General features: G+C 35.6%; 1 protein-coding gene across 3 annotated transcripts in view; it reads left to right on the forward strand.

Annotated features, from left to right (window-relative positions):
- The window catches only part of ROCK1 (Rho associated coiled-coil containing protein kinase 1), a 160,365-nt gene that overhangs the window by 101,344 nt on the left and 31,308 nt on the right, over positions 1–27,713 (forward strand). For all 3 annotated transcript variants that reach the window (XM_030336457.2, XM_030336456.2, XM_030336458.1), the window contains exons 17-22: positions 14,222–14,328; positions 15,858–16,008; positions 20,740–20,900; positions 22,481–22,665; positions 24,223–24,292; positions 27,572–27,666. In XM_030336457.2, coding sequence (XP_030192317.1) covers positions 14,222–14,328; positions 15,858–16,008; positions 20,740–20,900; positions 22,481–22,665; positions 24,223–24,292; positions 27,572–27,666 — 769 coding nt within the window. The remainder of the gene's footprint in view (positions 1–14,221; positions 14,329–15,857; positions 16,009–20,739; positions 20,901–22,480; positions 22,666–24,222; positions 24,293–27,571; positions 27,667–27,713) is intronic.

Genomic DNA, 27,713 nt, shown 5'->3' on the forward strand with positions numbered 1-27,713 from the left:
ATGCCCCTTACCCATTTAGCCCATCCTCCTCCCACAACCCCTCCAGTAACCCTCTGTTTGTTCTTTGTATTTAAGAGTCTCTTATGTTTTGTCCCCCTCCCTGTTTTTATATTATTTTTGCTTCCCTTCCCTTGTGTTAGTTAATCTGTTCTGTGTCTTAAAGTCCTCATGTGAGTGAAGTCATACAATACTTGTCTTTCTCTAATTTCACTTAGCATAATACCCTCTAGTTCCGTCCATATAGTTACACATGGCAAGATTGCATTCTTTTTGACTGCCGAGTAATACTCCATTATATATATATACCACCTCTTCTTTAACCATTCATCCATCGATGGACATTTGGGCTCTTTCCATACTTTGGCTATTGTTGATAGTGCTGCTATAAACATTGGGGTGCATGTGCCCCTTCGAAACAGCATCCCTGCATCTCTTGGATAAATATCTAGTAGTGCAGTTGCTGGGTCATAGGGTAGTTCTATTTTTAATTTTTTGAGGAACCTCCACACTGTTTTCCAGAGTAGCACCAGTTTGCATTCCCAGGGACTTTTTTTTTTTTTATGTTTTATTTATTTTGAGAGAGAGAACTAGCATGAGCAGGAGAGGGGCAGAGAGAGAGGGAGAGAAAAAGAATCCCAAGCAGGCTCCACACTGCCAACGCAGAGGCCAACGTGGATCTCTATCCCATGAACTGTGAGATCACGAGTCAGATGCTTAACCAACTGAGCCACCCAGGCACCCCAAAGATAAGGACTTGAAAAAGAATAATAACCATAATATCATCAAACCTGGAAAAAAGATAACAATATTGTAAAATATCTAGTCAGCGTTCACATTCCTCAAGTAGTCCCATAATCTGTTGTTTTTGTTGTATTTATTTAGCTTCAGTTAGGATCCTGTCAAGCTCTGTACATTGCATTTCATTAATGTGTCCTTTAGGTTTCTTTTATCTATAGGTTTCTTCTCTCTTTTTTGTTCTTTGAAGTTTGTTTTTACTGTTATTTGAAGAAACTAGCAAACATGTTGCTCTGTCCCTTGTAGTACTTTAAACTGGTGCGTCTAGAGGCTTGATCTATTTCAGATAGGGCTTCGACAGAATTTTTGAATTACTTTGAAAGAATATTTTGTTTACAAGCTTATACTTGTAAGCAGTATTATTTAGGCACCAGGAAGCAAATAAAGTCTGGCTATCTTGTTTTGTGATGTTAGCAGCTATTGAATATCATTGCCTAGATCCTGTATCTATTTAGGAGTTTTCAACTATGATGATCTATTTGTATCATTCTTCATTCATTTGTTAATTGGAATACTACTATTCAATTAAATAGTTATAATGAGGTACAGCTTATAAAATAAAGTCTGACTAAATATTTATTCTTTTAGTGTATTTCAGAACAGTAAGTCATTTCCCCTCCATCCTCCAAAGATGACCAACGACGTTTTTAAATATATTTATGAACTTCTGGATTTTAATATATTTGATATCCGTTAGCCCATTGCAGTATTTTTACTGATGCTCATTTGAGGCCAGTGAGAATCTCTTCAAATTTACTGCTCCTTTTCTTTTTGTTATGCATAATATATTTTCTAGAATTATTTTCTCTACCAGACCTGGAGTTACCAGTTTTCTAAGGAACAGTAGTCATTTTTTGTGGCATATGGCATTCAGAGACTGAAGCCTGGGTACTGTGGGTACTTAGTACTAATGGGTAGGTAAATGTTTGGAAGACTTATTAATGGACAAAAGTAGGAAATACTTATTTCCCATTATAATTGTTAATTTCTTAATTTATGGTATTGTCATCAGAAACTATTAGCAGGTTTTTACTTCTTCTGAAATGTTTAATGATTTTCTTTTTGTTTTTAGTTCATAATAATTTTTGTTTTGTTTTTAACTGTTACATGGGAACTTGAAAATTGTATAGGTTTTTTTACTTACTATGGTTTTAGGGTTGCTTTTTGGAAGAAAAAACAACGTCCATTTTCTAATCAGTGAGTTTTCTCACCCCTTGGTGACTTAGTTCTAAGATTCCATTTATTCTTTGTGTCTTTAGTCTGCCAGTTTTTTTTTTTTTTCTGAAGTGTAATTAACATACAGTATTATACTAATTTCAGTATACAATATGATTCAACAATTCTGTGAATTTGTTGTTGTTCATTAAGATAACTGTACTCTTGGGGCACCTGGATGGCTCAGTCAGTTAAGCGTTCAACTTCCTCTCAGGTCATGATCTCATGGTTCGTGAGTTGTAGCCCCACGTTGAGCTCTCTGCTGTCCGCTCAGAGGCTGCTTCAGATCTTCTGTCTGCACCACCCACCCTCCACCCATCCCCCACTCTCTGTCTCAAAAATAAATAAACATTATTTTTTAAAAAAGATAAGTATACTCAATCTCCTTTGTGTTTGTGCCTGTCCCCCCACCCACCTTTTCTCTCGGAACCACCAGTTTTCTGTATTTAAAAGTCTATTTTTGTTTGTTTCTTTTCTTTGTTCGTTTGGTTTCTTAAATTCCACATACGAGTGAAATCACATGGTATTTGTCTTTCTCAGACTGACTTACTTCACTTAGCATAATACCCTCTAACTCCATCCATATTGTTGTAAATGATAAGATTTCGTTCACATTTATGGCTGAGTAACATTCTGTTGTGTATATGTATACCACATCTTCTTCACCCTTTTATTAATAGACACTTGGGTTGCTTCCGTATCCTGGCTATTGTAACTAATGCTACCATAAACACAGGGGTGCACTTAACTTCTCAAACTAGTGTTTGTGTTTTTTTTAGGTAAATACCCACTAGTGGAATTATGGATTATATGGTAATTCTGTTTTTAGTTTTGGGGGGGAACCTCCATACTATTTTCCACTGTGGCTGCACCAATTTGCATTCCTATTAACAGTGCATGAAAGTTCCTTTTTCTCCACATCCTCATCAACACTTATTATTTCTTGTGTTTTTGATTTAGCCATTCTCCCAGATGTAAAGTGATAGCTCATTGAAGTTTGATTGGCATGTCCCTGTTGATTAGAGATGTTGAGCATCTTATCTCAACATTGGAAAAATGTCTCTTCAGGCATTCTGCCCATTTTTAAATAAGATTATTTGTGGGGTTTTTTGGTATTAAGTTGTATAAATTCTTTAGATGTTTTGGATATTAACCTCTTATCAGATAAGTCATTTGTACATATCTTCTCACATTCACTAGGTTGCCTATTTGTTTTGTTGATGCTTTCCTTCCCTGTGCAAAAGCCTATAATTTTGGTGTAGTCCCAATAGCTTCCTTTTGCTTTTATTTCCCTGGTCAGTGGAGACATATCCAGAAAAATGTTTCTGTGGCTAACATCAAAGAGATTACTACCTATGTTTTCTTCTAGGAGTTTTATGGTTTCATGTGTCACATTTAGGTTTTCAATCCATTTTGAGTTTATTTTTGTGTATGATATAAGAAAGTAGTCCACTTTCATTCTCCTGCATGTAGTTTTCCCAGCCCCATTTGTTGAAGAGACTGTCTTTTCCTCATTTTATACTCTTTCCTCCTCTGTTATAGATTAATTGACCACATAAATGTGGGGTTATTTCTGGACTCTTTATTCTGTTCCATTGATCCATCTGTGTTTTTGTGCCAGTACCATACTGTTTTGATTACTACAGCTTTGTAGATCTGGAAATCTGGGATTGTGATACCTCCAGCTTGGTTCATTTTTTTTCAAGATTGCTTTGGTTATTCAGGCCTTTTAAGGTTTCATACAAATTTTAAGATTATTCTAGTTCTGTGAAAAATGCTGTTGATATTTAGATAGAGATTATGTTAAATCTATAGATTGTTTTGAGTAGTAAGGGTATTTTAATAATATTGGTTCGTCTAATCCATGAGCATGGAATATTTTTCCATTTGTCTGTGTCATCTTCAGTTTCTTTCACCAATGTTTTAGTTTTTGGAGTACAGGTCTTTCACCTCCTTGGTTAAGTTATTTCTAAGTATTTTATTATTTTTAGTGTAATTGCACATGAGGTTTTCATAATTTCTCTTTCTGCTACTTCATTATTAGTATATAGATTTATGTATGTTAACTTTGTATCCTGGAGCTTTACTGAATTCATATATTCATTTTAATGGTTTTTTGGTGAAGTCTTTAGGGTTTTCTATATATAGTATCATATCATCAGCAAATAGCAAAAGTTTTACTTTTCCCTTACCAATTTGGATGCATTTTATTTCTTTTTCTTGTCTGATGGCTGTGCCTAGGACTTCTAGTACTATGTTGAATAAAAGTGGTGAGAGTGGACATCCTTTTCTGTTCCTGATCTTAGTGGAAAAGCTCTGCTTTTCCCCATGAGTATGATGTTCACTGTGGGTTTCTCATATATGGTCTTTATTATGTTGAGGTATGTTTCCTCTAAACCTACTTTGTTGAGAGTTTTTATCGTGAATGGATGTTGTTTTGTCAGATGCTTTTTCTGTAAAAGCATGTGGTTTTTGTTCTTTGTCTTGTTAATGTGTTTTATGACTCTGATTGATTTGCAAATATTGAATCACCCTTGCCTCCTGGGAATAAATCCCATTTGATCATGGTGAATGATTTTCCAGTGTATTGGTGGATTCAGTTTGCTAATATTATGTTGAGAATTTTTGCATCTGTGTTCACCAGAGAAATTAGCCTATAGGTTTCCTTTTTTTGTAGTGTCTGGGTAATGTGTCCTTATAGCATTTTTCCTTCTTCCTCCATTTTGTGGAATAATTTGAGAATAGGTATTAACTCTTCTTTAAATGTTTGTCACATTCACTTGTGATGCCGTCTGGTCCTGGGCTTATGTTTGTTGGGAATTTTTAAATTACTGATTTCAGTTTCATTGTTAGTAATCAGTCTGTTCAAATTTTCTATTTCTTTCTGATTCAGTTTTTAAGAATGTATTTCTTCTAGGTTGTCTAACTTGTTGGCATATAATTTTTCATAATATCCTCTTATAATCCTGTGTATTTCAGTGATGTCAGTTTTTATTTCTCCTCCTTCACTACTGATTTACTTATTTGAGTCCTTTCTTCTTTTCTTGATAAATCTGGCTATATGTTTATCAGTCTTCATCTTTTCAAAGAACCAGCTCCTTATTTCATTGATCTGTTCTATTATATTTTTAGTTTCTGTTGAATTTATTTCTTTTCTCATCTTTATTATTTCCTTCTTTGTACTGCCTTTGAGCTTTGTTCTTTTTCTAGTTTCCTTAGGCATAAGGTGAGTTTACTTGAGATTTTTCTTGCTTCATCATGACATAGTCCTGTATTGCTATAATCTTCCCTTTAAGAAAAAAAAAATGTTTATTTTTGAGGGAGGGAGAGAGGGAGGGAAGGAGAGTGCATGCGTTTGCGTGAGCAGGTAAGGCAGAGAAAGACACAGCATCCGAAGCTGGCTTCAGGCTCTGAGCTGTCAGCACAGAGCCCGATGCAGGGCTTGAGCCCATGGACCGGGAGATCATGACCTGAGCCCAAGTCTGATGCATATGACTGCCCTTAGCCCATATACCTCAGTTGAGGTCACAACTTAGCCCATAGCCCATATACCTCAGTTGAGGTCAGGGAGAGGCTTTCTTTGGCGGTTAAGACCTGCAGTCAAATCAGATGCCTGACCCCATTCTGTCTATTGGGGCTGCCAACAGTAGTGCCAGTCTGTAGGGTGTTCTCCCTGCCTTGTCCCCAAGAAGCTTATGTTGGTGGGTATGGCCAGGCGTCAGACCCATTTCCTACCCCTAGTCCATATCTTCAGGCTGGAGTTGCACTGCTATGTGTGGTTATCTTCCCCTCTCCCCAGGTCAGGAGTTGCTTTGAAGTTGTGTGAGTCCCTGTCAGGGCTACTTGCAGTGTGTTTCTCTGGCAGAAGCTGCTTTGGAGTGGGGCAAGTTGGATGGCATGGATCTGCAGAAGAATGTGTCAGGCAGTCTAGGCTGGGCCATGGGGAGACATTGTCACCTGCCAGCTCTTAGCCTTTTGTTCTTGGCGAAGTCTCCTAAAGATCCCTGGCCCTCCAGTGTACATTCTGAGATTAATGAATCATCTTCCCATATACTCCAGGAATTTTTCAAATTGCAGCTTCTATGCTGTATTTTAGCAGGGTTGTTTATTATGGTGGCTCTTTAGGGGCAGTAACTCAGTTTCCTGTTGCCCTCCAACTCTCCCAGAGCTGAGCCAACTCATTTTTAAAGTACCCAGAGTTAAGCCCTTCTGATTATAAAAACTCACAAAGTTAAAGCCCACTGGTTTTCAAAGCCTAATGTTATGGGGACTTGCCTTCCCAGTGCAGGTTCCCCATACCTGGCGTGCCTGGGGGAGGGTTTGCTCCTCTTCTTTCTTCATGCTTATGGTGTCCCTCCCCTTTCTGGGTAGTCACCATGGAGTTTCATTTCTGACTGCATTTCCACCTCTCATACCCTTCTCAGTGTGGCTTCCTCTCTATGATTAGCTGTTGAAGTCTGTTCTGCCAGTCTTTCGGTCTTTTTCCGAATTAGTTGCACTGATGTGGCTGTTACCAAGGTGTGTCCATAGCAAACTTAGTTTCTTCCTGCTGCACCATCTTCCCTGTAAATGTGTTTAATCTCCCCAATTTTTTAAAATTTTTATTTATTTTTTATTTTTAATATGAAATTTATTGTCGAATTGGTTTCCATACAACACCCAGTGCTCATCCCAACAGGTGCCCTCCTTCAATGCCCATCACCCACTTTCCCCTCCTTCCCACCCCCCCATCAACTAGTCTCCCAAATTTTGAAACATGTTTTAAAAGTTACCGCTATGATTGTGGCTTTTTTTTTTTTTATAGCTCCCTTGTATTTCTAACAGCTTTGCTTTGTATATTTTTTTTATTGAGGTGAAATTCATGTTACAAAAAAAATTTAACTGTGCAATTTAGTGTCATTTAATGCATTCTTAATGTTGTGCAATCACCTCCTTTATCTAGTTCCAAAATTTTCATTATCCCAAAAGAAAACCTTGTACTTATTAAATTATCCATCCCTATATCCCCCTCCACCTAGTGCCCGGCAGCCAACTTCTGCTTTGTATTTCTGAATTTAGCTATTCTGGATATTTCAGTTAAATGACATTATACAACGCGTGACCTTTTCTATGTCAGACTTCTTAGGATATTTTTAAGATTCATCCATGTTGTAGCATGAATCAGTACTTCATTTATATCTGAGTAATATCTAGTGTGTGTATATACCATATTTATTTAACCATTCATCTGTGGATGGACATTTGAGTTTCTACCTTTTGATTATTGTGGATAACACTGCTGTGAACATTCATGTATTTATTAGAATACTTGTTGTCATATCTTCTGGGAATATCTAGGAATGGAAATGCTGGGTTATATGATAACTCTGTGTTTAACATTGGAGGAACTATCAACTGTTTTCCACAACAGCTATACCATTTTATATTTCCACCAGTGATTTAGGAGTGTTTCAGTTTCTCCATATCCTTGCTAATGCTTGTTATTTAAGTGAGTTTGGTTATAGTCACCCTAGTGGCTGCAAAGTGGTATCTCATTGTGGTATTGATTTTCATTCCTCTAATGACTAATGATGTTGAACATATCTTTATGTGCTTACTTGCACATAAAATATATGTACATTAGGTATATGATTTACTAATATTTATTCCCATTCTATAGTTTGTCTTGAAAATGTCCTTTGATATACAGAAGTTAATTTTGATGAAATCCTATTCATCTGTATATATGTTGCTTATGTTTTTGGTGTCATATCTTGGAATACATTGCCAACTCTAGTATCATCAAGAGTTACCCCTATATCTTCTTCTAAAAGTTTTATGGTTTTAGCACTTATATTTAGGTCTTTGACCTAAGTTGAGTTAATTTTTGTTAATTTTAATGGCATGATGTAGGGGTCCAACTTCATTCTTTTGTGTCAAAATATTAATTTGTTCCAGTACCCCTCATTGAATAATCTTGTCATCCTTGTTGAAAGTCAGTTGGCTGTATTTATATGGGTTTGTTTCTGGATTCTTAGTTCTTTCCAGTGTTCTGTAGATCTTTCCTTATGCCAGTACCACACCATCTTAATCTCTGTAGCTTTGTAGCACATTTTGAAATTGGGATGTTTGAGTCCTTGAACTTTATTATTCTCTTACAATATTGCCTTAGCTCTTTTCAAGGCTCATTGCAGTGCCATATGAATCTGATGGTATGCTTTTCCATTTCTACATTAAAGATCTTTGGAATTTTGATGGAGATTATATTGAATTTACAAATCATTTTTGGTAGGATTGCCATCTTAACATGTTAAGTCTTCCAGTCCATGAACACAGGCTGTATTTCTGTTTATCTGGGTTTTTTTTTTTTAATTAATTTCAACAGTGTTTTTTAGTTTTCAGTACACAAGTCTTGTAACTCTCAGACTAAATTATTCCCAGGTATCTTTTAGATGCTATTTCAAATGAAATTGTCTTAATTTTTTTTTAATTCTTTTTAACGTTTATTTATTATTGAGAGACAGACAGAGCATGAGCAGGGGAGGGGCAGAGGGAGAGAGAGACACAGAATCTGAAGCAGACTCCAGGCTCTGAGCTGTCAGCACAGAGCTCGACATGGGGCTCGAACCCACAAACCACGAGATCATGACCTGAGCCGAAGTCAGACGCCAAACCGACTGAGCCACCCAGGCGCCCCTTAATTTTTTTTCATATTATTTCTTGAGTGGTGTTAGCTGTGGGTATTTCATAAATACCATACTTTGTATATTTTTAATACAGTGTTGTTTAGTGTGTTAAGGTTTTATGACATATCTTCTTACTGGATTAGAATTTATTATTATAAATGATATTAAATGCGTCTGAGCTTGAGGGTTGTTCACCTTAATGTGCAATTTCTAATTACCCATGTATTTATTTTTAAGATTTATATGTAGTTGATGGGCCTCAAGGTTAAGGGGTAGATTTCATATTTGGGGATTTTAAGAAATTTAGATTTCTTTTTTAAGTGCATTTTTTTGTTGAAATTTAACATATAGCACATACCATAATACATAAAAAATACTCATCTGGAGAAATTTTTACAACACGAACACACCCTCATAACAAAAATTGAGATTGTGAAATTGCACACTGCTAGCAACCCAGAAGTCCCCCTTTGTTTCCTTTTAGTCACTAACCCCTTTCTTCCCAAGTAATCATTGTTCTGACTTATAACACTATAAATTAATGTTGCTTGTTTTTGAATTTTATGAATAGAATCATGCAGCAAACACTCCTTTGTATCTGGTTTGTTTCATTACCCTTATGTTTAAAATTTTCATCTGTATTGTTGTATATGGCAATAGTTTTTTCTTGCTATGTAGGATTCCATTTATTATGTATGGCCACAACAGTTTATTATTCATTCTGTGGTGAATGGATACTGCAATTATTTCCATTTGGGGGCTATTATGATTAGTGTTTATAGGTATTTTCTTGTACATGTTTTTTTGGTAAACATTCCTGTGCATTTTGTTAGTATACACTTAGGAATGGCAGAGCCATACAGTTTGTTTACCTTTTGTAAATACATCCCAGGTATAGTCATACCACATTTTATACACTGTGCTTTATTGCACTTCGCTGATACTGCATTTTTTTTACAAATTGAACATTTGTGGCAGCCCTGCATTGAGTGAGTCTTTAAGCACCATTTTTCCAACAGCATTTGTTTATTTCATGTTCTCTGTGTCACATTATTATATTTATTATGGTGATCTCTGATCAGTGATCTTTGGTGTTACTATTGTAATTGTTTGGGGGTGCCGTGAACCACACCTATGTAAGACCACAAACTTAATAAATGAGTGTGTTCTGACTACTCCACCTTCCAGCCATTCTCCTATATCTCTCCTCCTCCTTCTCTTTGGGCCTCTCTATTCTTTGAGACATGGCAATATTGAAATTAGGCCAATTAATAATTACCCTGTAGTGGCCTCATAAGTGTTCAGTGGGAAGGAAAAGTCACATATCTCTCACTTTAAATCAAGAGCCAGGAATGATTACAATTAGTGAGGAAGGCATTTCGAAAGCCATGATGACTGAAAGCTGTCATGTAACTGTAAGCCATGTTGTGAGTGCAAAGGAAAAGATCTTGAAGGAAATTAAAAGTGCTACTCCAGTGAATACATGACAGCCTTTTGCTCAAACAGAAGAAGTTTTAGTGGTCTGGATAGAAAATCAAACCAGCCACAACATTCCCTTAAGCCAAAGCCTAATCCAGAGCAAGACCCAAACTCTCTTCAATTCTGTGAAGGCTGAGAGATGTTAGGAAGCTGCAGAAGAAAAGTTGGAAGCTAGCAGAGTTCTAAGGGAAGAAGCCATCTCCATTACATTAAAGAGCCAAGGTGAAGCAGCAAGTTATCCAGATCTAGCTAGGATCATTACTTGAGATGGCTACACTAAACAACAAATTTTCAATAGAGGTGAAGTGACTTTTCTCGTACAATCCATCTAGTCTTTTCATAGCTAGAGAGAAGTCACTGCCTGGCTTTAAAGCTTCAGAGATTCTCTTGTTAGGGGCTAATACAGCTGCTGACTTTAAGTTGAAGCCAGTGCTCATTTGCCATCCTGAAAATCATAGAGCCCAGAAGAATTATGCTAAATCTGCTCTGCCTGTGGTCTACAAATGGAACAGCAAAGCCTGATGACAGCAATCTGTTTATACCATGGTTTACTGAATATTTTAAGCCCATTGTTGAGACCTACTGCTAAGAATAAAAGACTGGTTTCAAAATATTACTGCTCATTGACAACGCACCTGGTCACCCAAGAGCTCTGATAGAGATGTACAATGAGATGAATGTTGTTTTCAATACAACATCCATTCTGCAGTCTGGGGATCAAGGAGTAATTTTGACTTTCAAGTCTTACTATTTAAGAAATAATTTTGTGAGGCTGTTTAACTGCCATACATAGTGATTCCTATGATGGATCTGGGCAAAGTCAGTGGAAAACCTTCTGGAAAGGATTCACCATTCTAGGTGCCATTAAGAATATTCATGATTCATGGGGAAGAGGTCAAAATATCAGTATTAACAGGAGTTTGGAAAGAAGATTCCAGTGCTCATGGATGACTTTGAGGGATTTAAAACTTCAATGGAAGAAGTCACTGAAGATGTGACTGAATTGCTGTAATCTCATGATAAAAATTGGATGAGGGGTTGCTTCTAATGGATGAGCAAGGAAAGTGGTTTCTTGAGATGGAATCTACTGGTGAAGATGCTGTGGAAATTGATGAAATGACAACAAAGGATTTAGAATATTATGCAAACTTAGTAGATAAAGCAGCAGCAAGATTTGAGAGGATTGACTCCAGTTTGGAAAGAAGTCCTGTGGGTAAAGTGGTTTCAAACAGCATCACTTGCTACAGAGAAATTGTTTGTGAAAGGAAGATTTGATCCATGTGGCAAGCTTTGTTATTGTCTTATTTTAAGAAATTACCAGTCACCCAACCTTCAGCAATCACTACCCTGATCAGTCATCAGCCAAAACATGGAGGCAAGACCCCTCCACCCAGCCAAGGATTATGACTTGCTGAAGCTCAAATGACGTTTATTAGTATTTTTTAACAATGACGTATTTTTAGTTTTTTAAAAAAATTTTTTAATTTTATTTTTGAGAGATGGTGAGAGCAGGGAAGGGACAGGGAGAGAGGGAGACACAGAATCTGAAGCAGGCTCCAGCCTCTGAGCTGTCAGCACAGAGCCTGACATGGAGCTCGAACTCAAGAACCATGAAATCATGACTTGAGCCAAAGTCAGACGCTTAACTGACTGAGCCACCCAGGTGCCCCACATGAAGTATTTTTAAATTAAGATATGTGCATTTTTTAGGCACAATGCTATTGTGCTCTTGATAGACTATACTATAGTATAAATATAACTTTTATATGTACCAGGAAACCAAAAAGTTCATTTGATTCACTTTATTGCTATATTCACTTTATTAGTGTGGTCTGGACCTCAACCTGCAGTATCTCCAAGGTATGCCTGTATATCAAAGTAGCTGCCCCAGTTTATATTCACCAGGAGTGTATGAGAGTTCTAGTGGGTCCACAACCTCATTAAGGACAGTACTGCTCCCCATTTGAGATTTGTCAAGCATTGATGTTTTAGCCATTCTAATGGTATATGATGGTATTTCCTTGTGGACTAATTTGCATTTCCCTGGTGTCTAAGATTGAGCAACTTTTCACATGTTTAGTGGCAGTTTGTGATGTGTTGTTCGAGTCTTTTGCCTCTTTTTTTTTTTTTTTTTTTTTTTTTTTTTTGGATAGTTTGCCTTTTTCTTATTGGTTTGTATGAGCATTAGGTATTAGTCCTCTGTCAAATACATGTGTCATAGTTGTTTTCTCCCTGTCTCTTTTGCCTTTTCACATTTAAATGCTGTCTGCCAATGAACAAGAGGTCTCACCTTTGTTGTTATTAATGTAGTCCAATTTATATTTTTTTCCTTTATGGTTAGTACTGTATTTATTGTGGCCTGTTGAATAGTTTGATTAGATCATGAAGGTGTTCTTGTTTTCCTCCAGAAGCTTTATTGTTTTAATCAGTTTGGGTTCTGATACCTGATTTTTGGTTCTTATTCCTTTCACTATTTCTATAAATTTTTGTATATGAGGGTGTTTTGTTTTTATGTATTACACAGACGAGTTATAGTTTCTTTATATATATTTTATATATTTTCTTTACTTTTTCTTCTTAGGAGTTGGTTTATATAAGCTTATTCCACGTGAAAAATACAGTTTAATCTGTATTAACTATCTTTATACAGATTTTTAAAGCCTGTTTACTTTAAATACAGAAAGAAGGATTTTTTACTAGTACTGCAACATTTAAACATATCACCATATTTCCTTTTCTCTGTCCATATAAACACACACATAATTTGTATTTTTGCTCAGCCATTTGAAAGAAACTGGCAGGTAGTTCTTTCTCCTATGTGAACATATCTCCTATGTGAATGTAATGCCAGTATTGTCTGTAAATTTGTGTGTAAATAAATTTGTTTCATTGCTGTCTGGATCCTAGAACTAGCCCAGCAGACAAGCATTATCGGGTACCAAAGATTTAATATTCATTTATCCATCAAAGAACTAATTCAGGAGGTGCCTGGGTGGCTCTGTTAGTTAAGTGCCCAACTCTTGATTTCAAGTCAGGTCATGTTATCATGATTCATGAGTTCGAGCCCCGCCTCGGACTCTGCACCGACAGCACAATGCCTGCTTGGAATTCTCTCTCTTCTTTCTCTGCCCCTCCCCTGCTTGTACACACTCTTATCTCAAAATAAATAAAAGAAACTTAAAAAAAAAAAGCTAATTCAGAAACACTAAAATACAGAGGCAGCTAGAGTGCACTGAAGTCTGTGGCAGGTCCAATAAGTTAAACATTGAAGTTTGAAAAGTACAGGATTGTTCCTGGTCCTTCTGGGGCACTTTATCCATTTCCTTATCAAATCCTAGGTTACTTTGAATTACAAAATAAGAAAATAGATTCTTACTTACAATATAATTATATTCATTAATGTTAGATTCTGTGTTTATGTATTAAATTTGTGTGTTTGTTAAATATTTATGCATTAAAAATCTATAAGCCTAAAGCATGTTTTAGAGTATGGTTTCACTAAGTTTAAGAGTAATTAAACACTGGGAGGGAGGATGGGCTAAATGGGTAAGGGGCATTGAGGAATCTACTCCTGAAAATTGTTGTTGCACCATATGCTAACTTGGATGTAAATTAAAAAAATAAAGTTATATTAAAAAAAAGTAAACACTTTTCAGAATGTCTGGCCCATAAAGAAAACTTAAATACTTGCCTCAATTAACTAAAGATTCTTATTCTTAACATGGTGAAAAAGAACACTGAATAAGGACTCATATCTAATTTCGGAATAAAGCTCAAGCTTCATCTCTTTGACCATTTGTGAAGTTAGGAATATGTACTGAATGGTCTCCAATTAGCAATAACATATTTACTACTATATATTGTAGTTATTATATATATTACAAAATATTCTTAAATTAATGAATTATAAAATTTTAGTATTTAATAATTTATAATTTTAATATTTTATAATTTAATAAATTCTACCTAATCAGGAAATTTAAAAGTTTTTTATCTTAATGGTCATGCTGAAAAAAAGACATTTCTTTTGATGGCTTTGTGACTTGAACTTTTTTCTCACTTGATAGCTCGAATTACATCTTTACAAGAAGAGGTAAAGCATCTCAAGCATAATCTTGAAAGAGTGGAAGGAGAAAGAAAAGAAGCTCAAGACATGCTTAATCACTCAGAAAAGGTAAATGACTTAACGTGTACCAATTTTGAGATATATGTACTTGGCTACCAAATACTATAACATGTTTTTATAAAATAGCCTTCATTCCTGATGTTATATACTTGCTTTTTTTTTGAGAGAGAGAGCGAGAGCATGTGTACATGAACAGGGGAGAGGGGCAGAAGGATGGAGGGAGGGAGGGAGGGAGGGAGAGAGAGAGAAAGAAAGAGAGAGAGAGAGAGAGAGAGAAAGAAAGAAAGAAAGAAAGAGAGAGAGAGAGAGAGAAAGAAAGAAAGAAAGAAAGAAAGAAAGAAAGAAAGAAAGAAAGAAGAATGAATGAATGAATCTTAAGCAGGCTTCACACCCAGTGAGGAGCCTGCTGTGGGGCTCGATCTCATGACCATGAGATAATGATCTGAGTGAGCCAAATCAAGAATTGGACCTTTTACTGACTGAGCCACCCAGCCACACCTATATACTTGCATTTCTAAAAATTTTTATGATCAGTAGTGGTTTTGTGGGAGTGTGTGTATGTGTCTTACTTAGGGCTTTTTATTGTGTTATTTTTGTTTGTTTTTAACTTTGAAGGGTATTAGATGTTTCCTATTATCGAATCATCACAAATTACTTTCGTTTGGAAATATCTTTTCATGTAGAATTTTTTCCCCCAGTTTTTTGTACTTGGGTAAAATGAAGATGCTGAATGTTACTAGCCTTATGAAGAAGGAAAACAAAGGATAGGTATATGGTAGACCATGTGTGCTTTTTCCATTTTGTTGGTAAGAGTTAGCAAAATAGAAAATAGCATAAAGTGATTGGCCCTTGCGTATAGTTTTCTTACCAGTCAAAAACTGTCATTGGTTATCCTCTGTCCTTACCTTGCTAAGAAAAGTATTAAATAGATAATATGTAGATCTAACTTTCACTTTTTCACTTCCTCCCTAAATGTGGGTTTACTAGATCCTCAGATAAACGATCAGAAAATGTACCACTTATCTGTCCTTTGGACATGTTTTGTAATAGAGTAGTATGTCTAAGCCTGGTATAACTGTGGATGTAGGATGAAAGAAAGAAGAGTAGAAGATGCACCCAAACAAATGGAATACATTTTGACTTGTCCTTTAGTCAAGGCAATGTAAATCTGGGTGTACATTTAATTTAACTGTAAATTAATAGTTTCAAATCTGAATTTAATTTTTTGTAAGTGGCAGCAAAAATGTTTTAATGAATTAAAGAATTGTCCTATTCATTTCTGATTCTAGCAGTGAACCCTCCTGAATACAACTACCACCAAAACCCTTCTGGGGGAAGGAGGTGGTGATATTTTGCTTTTAACTATATGTGCTTATCATGATTTTTAAAGTAAGACATGATAATGTGAAATATACAAGAAAGTATAAATGTTCTAAATAAAAATATTTAAGTAAATACAGTATCACATTTCAGGCCAGTGTGATTCATATATTGTCTCTTATGGAATATTACATAATGTAAGATTTAATAATGTGTCTTTTGCTTAGTGTATTACATAAGTCATTTTCATTTTACAGGAAAAGAATAATTTAGAGATAGATTTAAACTATAAGCTTAAATCATTACAACAAAGGTTAGAACAAGAGGTAAATGAACATAAAGTAACCAAAGCTCGTTTAACTGACAAACATCAGTCTATTGAAGAGGCAAAGTCTGTTGCAATGTGTGGTAAGTGTTGGTTTTCATATTTTCTACATGAGTAATTTTTAAATAATGCCTACCAAAAAAACTGGTTTTGTTTAAAATCTCACTTTATAGTAGTATAAACACTTAAAAATTATAAATTGTCATTTAGTAAAAGGATTCTCCCTTTTTCACTTTGGATACCTTCCATTTTTTTAAATCACAATTTTACCTGCTATTTCCCTCACTCTATTATCCTCCATTCTCTACCAATATCAGTAGAATCTCTCTTTTCTCCCAGTTTTTATTAGCCCTTTCCTTTATTTTCTTCCTGATCCATTCTGAAAATCATTGTCTGTTAGTTCATCTTCTTTCTTGTTTAGTACCCTCAATTTTCCAATTCCTTTGTGTTTCCACTTTACTATGACTCTAAACACAACCCTAGATCAAACTAATGAGTTCCTTTCTTCACATCAGATAAGTTCTTCAGAGAGGGTTAGCCCAATGCATTATCTCCAACCTCAGGCGAGCTGTTAGTTTTTTAGTATATCACTCACTGTTTTCCTTCTCTCAGACTTTTACTTCTGTTCTCAAGCTTTGTATGTCATTTCTTTATCCATCTACTTTTAGGTCAACTTTTCTCCTATTTGAAAAAGAAATCATGAAAGCATAGGTGTGAACGCCTCAAAGTCTTGTTCTCTTACTTAATCAATCTACCCTACTTCTTTACCCATCTTCATTTTCTTTCCTCTCAGAAGATATTGATCCTCGGGGCACCTGGGTGGCTCAGTCGGTTAAGTATCTGACTTCTGCTCAGGTCATGGTCTCACAGTTTGTGGGTTCAAGCCCTGTGTCAGGCTCTGTGCTGACAGCTCAGAGCCTGGAACCTGCTTGGGATTCTGTGTCTCCCTTTTTCTGACCCTCCCCTGCTCGCGCTCTGTCTCTCTCAAAAGTAAATAAACATTAAAAAAATTTTTTTAAAGATATTAACCGTCTTCTTGTTTGACTAATATATGCTACCTGTACTCAGATCTAGCCTCATCTTATCTCATCTTAACTATCTTTTTTTTTTCTTCATCCTTAACCTTTTCTCTTCCACTGAATCCTTTCTTGTTGTGAACATGTGCAAGTCTCTTCCATTATACATAGATAGATAGATAGATAGATAGATAGATAGATAAAATTTTTTGAGCATGTGGGATGCCTGGGTAGCTCAGTCAGATAAGCATCCAACTTACCTTCAGGTCATGATCTCGTGGTTTTTAAGTTAGAGCCCCACGTCAGGCTCTGTGCTGACAGCTCAGAACCTGGAATCTGCTTCAGATTCTGTGTCTCCATCTCTCTCTGCCCCTCCCCCGCTCAACGCTCTGTGTGTGTGTGTGTGTGTGTGTGTGTGTGTGTGTGTGTGTCTCAAAAATAAACATTAAAGGGGCGCCTGGGTGGCGCAGTCGGTTAAGCGTCCGACTTCAGCCAGGTCACGATCTCGCACTCCGTGAGTTCGAGCCCCGCGTCAGGCTCTGGGCTGATGGCTCCGAGCCTGGAGCCTGCTTCCCCGCGTCAGGCTCTGGGCTGATGGCTCCGAGCCTGGAGCCTGCTTCCGATTCTGTGTCTCCCTCTCTCTCTGCCCCTCCCCCGTTCATGCTCTGTCTCTCTCTGTCCCAAAAATAAATAAACGTTGAAAAAAAAAAAAAAATTAAAAAAAAAAAGAAAAAAAAAAAGAAAAAAAAAAAAGAAAAAAAAAATAAACATTAAAAAAAATTTTTTTTAATTTTGTGAGCATGTGCAAGTCTCTTCCTTTATAAACAAACAAATAAATAAATAGACAAACCCTTGCAGTAATCTCTGATCCTTACTAACTGCCACTGTTTTATTCTATTTCTTTATAGCCAAACTTTTAAAAAGAAGAGTTTGCCTTTTTTCACCTTGCACTTACTTTGTAACCTGCTACAATCTGGAAGTGTCACTTAGCACTTTAAATTCTGCTCATTCAAGGGGAAATTTAGGATCCTATCTGTCAGACCTGCTTTAATCTCTTATTCTCATGATCCTAGTTAATGGCTGTATAGTTTTTAGCAGCCCAGGCTTGGAATCAAACAAATCTGTTTTGCCTCTTACCTACTCTGTGATTATTAAAAAGACATTAGATGGAAAAAATGCATATAAAGTGCCTGTACATAGAAGGCTTTTAATAAATGGGAAATACTGTTATGGCTAAGGGTGGTGGTATTTAGCATCCAGGTATCCAAGCCAGAAATCTGGGAATCATTCAGCAATTCTACTTCCAAATGATATATACAATATATTCCTCCTTTCCTTTTCTCTTTTAGTTCATGGTGACATCATCATTTGCTTGATCTGTTTAATTATTACTCTGCCAGTTGTTCCTAATCATCAATCTATTGTTCTCATTTAAGCCAGAATGATCCTTTTGAAATTTAAATCTTACTGTGCCAGTCCTTTGTGGCTTTTCATTGTTTGCAAGGCACCCGTCAAACTCCTCAGGACATAAAGAGCCTTTGAGTTGGCACTTACCCATCTTTATAGTCTTACTACTCTGCACTTTGTTATGTGTGTGCTTCACATAACTGGTGTGCTTCAGCCATATTAAACTACTTTTATTTCTTTCACGTACATTACTTGTTGACTGCCTACTATAGGCCAGGCACACCTGGGAATATATAGCATAGAATAAGACAAGAATCCTTCCTCTTAGAGATTATTTTCTGATGGTAGAGATAATCAAAAAAAGCAAATAAATTAAAATCAGTGCAGATTGTAATCATTAATATGAAGAAAATACATACAGTGTGATAGTTTCTAAGTATTGCTATGTTAGATGGGGTTCTGAGGAAAGGCCTCTCTGAACTAATAATATTTGAGGCAAAGTGAACCGTCCAGGAGAAAGTATGTTCCAGGCAGAAGAGATGATAAGTTCAATACTCTTATTCTAAGAATAGTGAGAAGCCATTGTAGTGTTTTGAGCTGTGCTGGCATGTGTAACATATGTTTTTGAAAGACCACTCCTGCTGTATGGAGAATGCTTTTGAGAGAGAACAGTTTAAAAATGGAGATCAACTAGAAGGCTATATAGTGTGTAGGGATTAGTGGTAGTAGAGCATGAAAGAAATGTAGATACAAAGGGTAAGAGGGTAAGAGTTGGTGATGAATTGGATGGAAATTAAAAAAAGAAACGAAGAAAGGCTCTGGCTCTTTTTTTATGGGGGGGGGTGCTTTTTAATTTTAACAACTGGATGGATGTTAATATGTTTTGACATTGAGATGACTGGGATGGGATGAGTGGTTTGCGATGGGAGGGAAATAAAGGTGTCTATTTTAGAAATGTTAACTTTGAAAAGCGTGTTAGATATCTAGGTGGAGATGTCAAAGATATATGAGTCTGGAGCTCAGAGGAGAGCAGGAGTTATACAGTCATGCACAGAACCTCCTAAGGGGAAATAGGGCAGAATAGAAATGGAATCATATCAGAGCCCTTGGGTAGTCTAACATTTTCCAAATGTTACGAAGGAAACCAATAACAGTCAAAGGGGGTTGCAGGAATACCAAGTAAGTGTGGTGTTAGAATTTCAAAGAGTAAAATATTGAAAAAAAATGAAGTTATTCAATATACGGAATTCTATTAAGGTCAGTAAAGATGAAGACCCAGACATTTGTGGGTCTTCTGAATTTTGCAGGATGGACCTCACTCACTGGTTATCATACAAAGCAGTTTCAGTGGAATGGTGGAGATGGAGGCCAAAAGGGAAAGTAGTAAATGTATAGTAGATGAGGCACTGGAGACAGTAAGTGGAGGCACTGGAGACAGGAAGTTCTTCCAGAAGTTTCTGAACAGAGATGGAATAGTAGCTAAAGAGGAATGTGAGAGCAGTAGAGGATATTTTAGGAAGGGAGATAATAAATGAGATTATTATGTTGGTGAGAATGATTCAGTTAGGAGAAGGAAATTGTTGAGGCAGGGAAGAAATGAAATAATTGAAGGAACAAAGTCCAGAACAGAAGTGGATGGATTTGTGTTTGATTAGAGATGGGAATTAAGAGGCAATGATTACTGGTATGGCTAAGTTTGTAGGTTTGGAGGGAAAGATGAGGAAGTTCCATTCTAATGGTTTCTATTTTGTTACCTAGAGGGCAGTCTCCAAGAATGGAAAAGCAGACTTACTAAGTTTGAATCATGTCTGTACAACTTACTAGTTGCAGGACCTTGGAAAATTGAATGTTTCAGAACCTTAGTTACCATATCTCAAAAAAGGAGCCTCACTATAGACTTTTATCTTTTGATAATAATTAAAGTGGGTACTATACTACCGTGGAATCTTGTTTGTCTGAATTGCAAAAATTAGAATTCCTATCAGCCTTAAGTCCCTTGAAACTTTTCTGGAACAATGTAAGGTATAGATTAATAACCACAGCCTTATTTCTCTGCTTTTATCTGAACTACCTCCATTTTTCTTTTTAGTTACTTCATTTTTTTTTTTTTAGTTATATTTTCACCTTCTGGTCTAGAAATGGCACTTAATAATTTCTCATAACATTGGGCGTGGGCTGGATTTAGAAGGTTTTATTCTACTTTATTTTATAACTCCTTTCGTTTAGAGATCCTACTATGCAAATAATTCAAATGACATTAGGACTTCTGTAATAAATTGTTCCATTAGAATCCCAGGATAAAAACAGTAGGGATTTTTGACACCAGTTTGTCTTATAGAGCCCATGCAAGTGAAAGTATGTATGTCTGTAACTTTTTTTTTTTCCTCACAGAAATGGAAAAGAAGCTGAAGGAAGAGAGAGAAGCTCGAGAGAAGGCTGAAAATAGAGTTGTTCAGATTGAGAAACAGTGTTCAATGCTAGATGTTGATCTGAAACAATCTCAGCAGAAGCTTGAGCATTTGACTGAAAATAAAGAAAGGATGGAGGATGAAGTAAGAAAAACAGTATTGATTTTGTTGATCTTATAAAAGAGAAGTAATCATAAATTATAAGTGAAAAATTATCTATAATTTAAAAAACATGGAGGAGATTTGAATAAAATAACCTGTATGTGTATGTGTTTACTGCTATAAAGCCACCACTGTATCCTTCCTTCCTAGGATTTTTATCTACAGATAGTTGCTGAACAGTCACACCATAGGATTTATACTATTTTGCACTATGACAGTACAACTCTATAGAAGTGTCATAGCTCTTCTTCTGAAGAAATTGCCATCTGCTTTTTAAAAACACAAACACAAAAAAGTTTATTGTAAAGTTCTCTTGTAATCCCAAAGAGGAGAAATTGCTCTTAGATCTCAAGAAAAATGTTAACTACAGAGTCTTGACTGGCTTAGATTGATGGAAAACACAGGGTACACATTTACAAAGCAATAAATAAAAGATAAAATGCCATTATATCCTTGTGGTTATTATATGTATTTTAAAAATCACTTATAAGACTGGAAGGAATCAGTCTGCATATATGTTAGAAAAGGGAGAGAGAGAAAACCAGAATAATCAGGAAAGACTTCTTACAGGAGGAATGAGATATTTCCATTATTTAAAGATTGAGTAAGACCTCAAAAGTTCACAGTTTGAGAGTCAGAAGCTAGAGTTGATAGAGAGAGAACATTATCAATAATGATGATAGTAAAAGAGTGATTAGTGAATGAAGATAGGTAAGTGAAAGACAAGGACTTGATCTGACCAGAGAAGAAAAGACATAGTCATGGGAAACTTGGGAACCAAAGTATTGATAATGATTTAAACTTAAAATGGGAGGCTGTAGGTGAAAATACTCTTTTAGAAAATAAAATTAGTCTGGTAGTGTTCTATAGAATGAACAAGAAAGAAAAGAGATTTAGCAGATACCTGTTATAGCCAACATGCAGGAAGAAAGTATGTTGAAAATTTGGAAGACCATACTCAGTCATTTCAAAATGTAATTTTTGAGCACCTTTTATCTTCCCGGCTCTGCTGGGAGTTGGATTACTGTGTAAGATAGATACGTTCTTGACTTTTGTGGAACTTCCAGCCCAGAAGGAAAGACAGATATTAAGATCAAAATTACAAGCATGACATTTATTTAAAGAGGAAGTACTGAATGCTATAGGAGTGTTATGAGTAATTACATCCAGGGGTTAAGGAAGGCCTCACTAAACTTCAGAGGGTTATAGACCAGAGCACAAACATTTATGAATCAGAAAAGGTGAATTTAAATACCCCTTATGTCCCTCTAAAAGTGGCTTTTATAGCCATTCTCTACTCTAAAATTTCTGTACATGTTGGGACCGAAAGAAACCAGATTTTTTTCCTCCAAGATCTCATATCTGAAATTTGGGGATTAATTTGACTTAATAGTAAGTTCTATAGTTATAAATAACATGTCAACAATGGAGACTCTTTAGAATACTAATATTCTCTGTATAAGGCAGTATAACACATTTGAGATTTGATTGATATTCTTTTAAATAATGTTTACTAAATTATTAGTGAGATTTAAGACTGCAATTATTTTTCTTATTCATAGGTTAAGAATCTATCCCTGCAACTGGAGCAGGAATCAAATAAGCGAGTATTGTTACAGAATGAATTGAAGACTCAAGCATTTGAAGCGGACAATTTAAAAGGTCTAGAAAAGCAGATGAAACAGGAAATAAATACTTTATTGGAAGCAAAGAGATTATTAGAATTTGAGTTAGCTCAGCTTACAAAGTAAGTCTCAAAAATAACATTTTTTTGTTTCTTTTTTGTGTTCTGCATTTGCTTATGTTTGATATTTTATATGTGTAGAAATAATATATTTGCAATTTGTGAAAGGAAGACTTAGGAAAAAAGCATTTAGAAAAAAGAATTTACTTGCAAAGGTTTGCAAGGGAGACTTACTGAATAAAAAGTAGAGATCTTTAAAGGGAGAAAAAAGGAGATTATCAAGGCCACTGACTTTACAGTAAGTCCATTTATGGTGGAAAAATTAGTTTTCTCATGATTTTCATACCGACAAAAGGCCTGTTTCTTCACACTAGAATTACAAAAATCAGGAATAAACTTTTTTATTAAGTATTCAGTGTCTTATGGGAAATGTTCAGTATTTCTTTATTTTAGAAACTAGAGTTAGACATGATGACCCTATGTTTTGTTTTGTTCCTTTGGTTCATCTCAGAACGCAAAGTACCTTTTTTCTTCTACTCTGAAATGTGATGTGTCCACTTATTTGAAGTGGAGATGATGCAAGGTTTCATTATTGCTTTCAGAATTTGTATAAAGACATGCTTCAAAAATTTAATGTCAAAGATTAGTATATTTTATACCAAGTCACGTGTTTTTATTTCCTCTAGATTTATGTGATAATACCTTCATTTGCCAGCTTCATTTACAACATAGTAATTCTTGGGTAAAATTGTCAGTTTTTGTTTTGTTGGATTTATATTGGCACAATTCTTTTCCCCCTTTTAGAGCCTTCATTTTCGCATTATGTGTTCTGTAGTTTTCTTCTCCCAGAATAACTTTCACTCAGCATTCAGTGAACACTTATTATGTCCTTTTATCAACTATATGCCTTGTTAGGTGCTGAAAATACAAATCTATCACTATCTAAAATGAAAACCCAGCAGATGCAGATGGAATTGTTTATCCTTGAAAATATGTAACCGGGAGTTACATTGTGTTTCTGTCTTGTCTGTTTCTTTGTGAATTGTGTTCATGTGTGTATTATATATATGTAGGTGTGTCTGTGTTCCTCCTCCTTTGTCATGTATTGTTCTTGCCTTCTTTCTCGTTCCTTACCTGGTTTTTTATTTCCAGCCCCACCTCCATGCTTCATTGGCCATAATGTATGGTATTATATGTATATATAATGTATGGTATGTATAGTATTATTTGTGAATATTTTCGTGTGCCCTGTTTTTAATCGCTTACTATACTACATGTGACATTTAAGGTTTATTCCTAAGGATGCTTTTCTCTACTAAAACTTATAAAATATCATTTTTATTTTTGCAACTTGGATTAATCCACAATTAATATTCTCCTGAAAGTGACCTTCAGTAAAAAACAGTTCCCTCTACTTTGTATAGTAGGAGCAAAATAGAATGAGACAGTGTGGCCTGACCAAATACGAATATTAAAGTAATACTGTATAGTGAATTATGATTTTTAAAAACAAAGGTCATTTTAGTAAACATTTTTATTTTTAGCAACTTTAATAAATAAAGAATAATACAAAGTATAGTATAAATAGCATTCATTTATTATTTTCTCTTTTACCTGAAGACAGTATAGAGGAAATGAAGGACAGATGCGGGAGCTACAAGATCAGCTTGAAGCAGAGCAATATTTTTCGGTAAGATTCATTTTTAACACTTGGCTTAAAATTAGGTATTTAGATTTTTAATGTGAACTGACTTTTTTTCAAATGACTGTGAAGTGGTTTTCTCCCCCTTTTCGTGTCCCCATCTCTACATTTCATTTCTGAATCTGAGTTCGTGCTCTATGTAAGTTGTAAAGAAACTTAACGTTTTTGTGAAACATTTCTAAAATTGCCATCAAACTAAAGCTGTATGTAAGACTTTGTTAAGGGTTTTGTTTGCCTGTTAGCAAACTTGGGTATTTTCATATGTGGTTCATGTATGCATGTTCCATTTGCAGGTATAACTGCATACAGTTATAACTATGCTCAAAAGGGTTTTTGGTTGTTTTTTTTTTTTTGGTTTTAGCTCTTTTTATTCACTTTATGTATCTATTTTGCTTTTTTTTCCATAGAAGTCATTCTAACTCTTATTTGCTGCAGGCCAGGTTGTTTTCACTACTAGTATTGATTAACATTCATAGCTAATTCTTTGAGATTTGAAGGTAGTGAAGGTTCTGCAGTGTTATTTCTTTTGGTTGCCAAGTTTATATGCTACCATTTCAACTTGACATTTACCTAGCTTCTCCATTACTGTTACACCTGGCAGCCACTTTTCCTACAAGTTTTAGTGCAGTTAAATTAGAGAGTTCTAGTTATGCTAGTGAACATGCCCTAGAAACCAAGTGAACAGTATTGGAACTAATGATTTATTAATGAATTAATAAAGAATCTGAATACCAGGGCACCTGGATGGCTCAGTTGGTTAAGCCTCCCACTCTTGATTTAGGCTCAGGTCATGATCTCACAGTGCTGAGATTGAGCCATGGGTCAGGCTCGGCAAGGAATGCAGAACCTGCTTGGGATTCTCTTTCCCTCTTTGCCCCTCCCCACTCATGCTCACAAGCACGCTTTCTCTCTCAAATAAATAAATAAACTCAAAAAGGAAATTTTTTGCATCTGAACACCTTTAGAGCTCTACAGAACTTTCCCATGTTTAGAGCTTCATGCTGTACTCTGCTCATCTCCTACTTTGACTTGTTAGACTATCACTGAAATAATGTTTTTAAATTTAAAAAATTCCAGTATTATTGAAAATCTTTCCCTGGGTAGAGATTAACCTTAATTGTTCAAAGTGTGTAGTACTGACTTCTGCAAAATGGTCTATAACATCATGCACACTTTCTTGTCCATATACTTTCACAAAGTAATCATCCAATGCCTCCACATTTTGGGATGGATGTCACATGACTTGTGGTGTTCCTATGGATTCTTAAATTTGTCTGTATAAAGTAATATAAAACTTGACACTGTCTCTTCTTTCTGATTTAGTTCATTACTTGTGAGGATTGAGTTAAGTATCAGTAAATTTGATAAACTATTATGACCAGATATAAGATATTCTTTAATCTGGTCTTTCAGATCAGAGTATTTTTTTCTATTTATCCTTTCATTGATTATACATACAGATTTCAGTATCAGAAGTCAAAGAGATAGGAATTTTGATTCCTAAAGGCAAAATGAATTACTTCTTTTTAGAAATTGTGACCACTTACAAACTAAAGCAGGCTATCAGTCCTCTTTTATTTACATTCCCATTGAAATAAATGTATCTTTGGGGTACCTGCGTGACTCAGTCAGTTTAGTGTCTGACTCTTGGTTTCAGTTCAGGTCATGATCTTGTGGTTCATGAGTTCAAGCCCCACATCTAGTCCTGCACTGACAGCACAGAGCCTGCTTAGGATTCTCTGTCTCCTTCTGTCTCTCTGCCCTTCCCCTGCTTGCTCTCTGTTTCTGGTAGGTAGGTAGGTAAATGATAGATAAGAAATGTATGTATTTTTCTCCTAGAGAAGTGCTATTTCTTAGAAGGATAGTTCTCGACAGCTGTTTTCTGGTCCTTACTATTTTTTTCCTTATCTTTTATACTAAAAGGGATAGTTTAAAAAAGGACTGCAGAACTAGAAGTTTACTCTGTAACCACAGCACCCTAACACAGTATAGGTCTAACACTTACACCTGTTAAATATTTGTTGTTAGAAGGGCACCTGGATGGTTCAGTTGGTTAAACATCTGCCTTTGGCTCAGGTCATGATCTCACAGTTCATGGGTTTGAGCCTCACATTGGGCTCTCTGCTCTCTGAGCAGAGCCCGCTTCAGATCCTCTGTCCTTCTTTCTCTCTGCCCCTCCCCTGCTTGTGCACTCTCTCTCTCTCAAAAAAAAATTAATATTTGTTGATAGAGTTGGCAGAAGCCGAATGAATTTTGTTAAGAATCATTGTTTTATAATAAATATATATTATTTGCATGTTAACAGAATGTTTGATAAATCTTGTTTGTGGGTATTTTATGTACATCTCTCAACCATCCACTCAATCCCACCCACCCAAAAGAGAAGTGGTTTCTCTAGCATTATTCACTTCAAGAATTGATCTTTTAGGGGTGCCTGGGTGGCTCAGTCGGTTGGGCGTCCGACTTCGGCTCAGGTCACAATCTCAACGGTCCATGAGTTCGAGCCCCGCGTCGGGCTCTGGGCTGATGGCTCAGAGCCTGGAGCCTGCTTCCGATTCTGTGTCTCCCTTTCTCTCTGCCCCTTCCCCGTTCATGCTCTGTCTCTCTCTGTCTCAAAAATAAATAAACGTTAAAAAAAATTAAAAAAAAAAAAAAAGAATTGATCTTTTAAATGAGTAAGCTTGCTAAGTTTCTTTATAATGTTTTCCCAAACCAATATAACTTTTAATGTTTTTGAGATATAATTTCTATATACTTCATTGTAACCATTATAAATGTATGTGTTGATGCGTTTTGACAAATCTGTATGCTGTGTTACCACCACAACAATCAACATATAAAACTTTTCCTTCACCATAAATTCCTAGTGGCCTTTTGTAGTCAATCTGCTCCACTTACCTCTATCTGCAAGTAACCGCTTAGTTGCTTTCTGTCACAATTGATTATTGTCACCTGTTCTAGGGTTGCATGTACATGGAATCATGCAATATGTACTTTTTAGCACCTGGTTTCTTTCAGCAAAATATTTTTTAGGTTTATCATGTTGTTTGTATCAGTAGTAATTCCTTTTTATTGCATTCATCTGTTTACAATTTGAAATAAAGCTGCTGTGAAAATTCATTGACAAGATTTTATATAGATACATATTTGCATTTGACTTGGGTAAATACTTGGGAGTGGAATTGTTGGATCATATGTTGTTTAACTTTATAAGAAACTACCAAACTCCTCATGAACACTTATTTCTTCTAATCACTTGTTTTGCAGACACTTTATAAAACCCAGGTAAAGGAACTTAAGGAAGAAATTGAAGAAAAAAACAGAGAAAATTTAAAGAAAATACAGGAACTACAAAATGAAAAGTATGTCCATTTTTCTTTAGAACAAGAGTCACTACTACATCATAGCA

The sequence above is a fragment of the Lynx canadensis genome, chromosome D3 (genome assembly GCF_007474595.2).
Source record: "Lynx canadensis isolate LIC74 chromosome D3, mLynCan4.pri.v2, whole genome shotgun sequence".
Taxonomy (NCBI): domain Eukaryota; kingdom Metazoa; phylum Chordata; class Mammalia; order Carnivora; family Felidae; genus Lynx; species Lynx canadensis.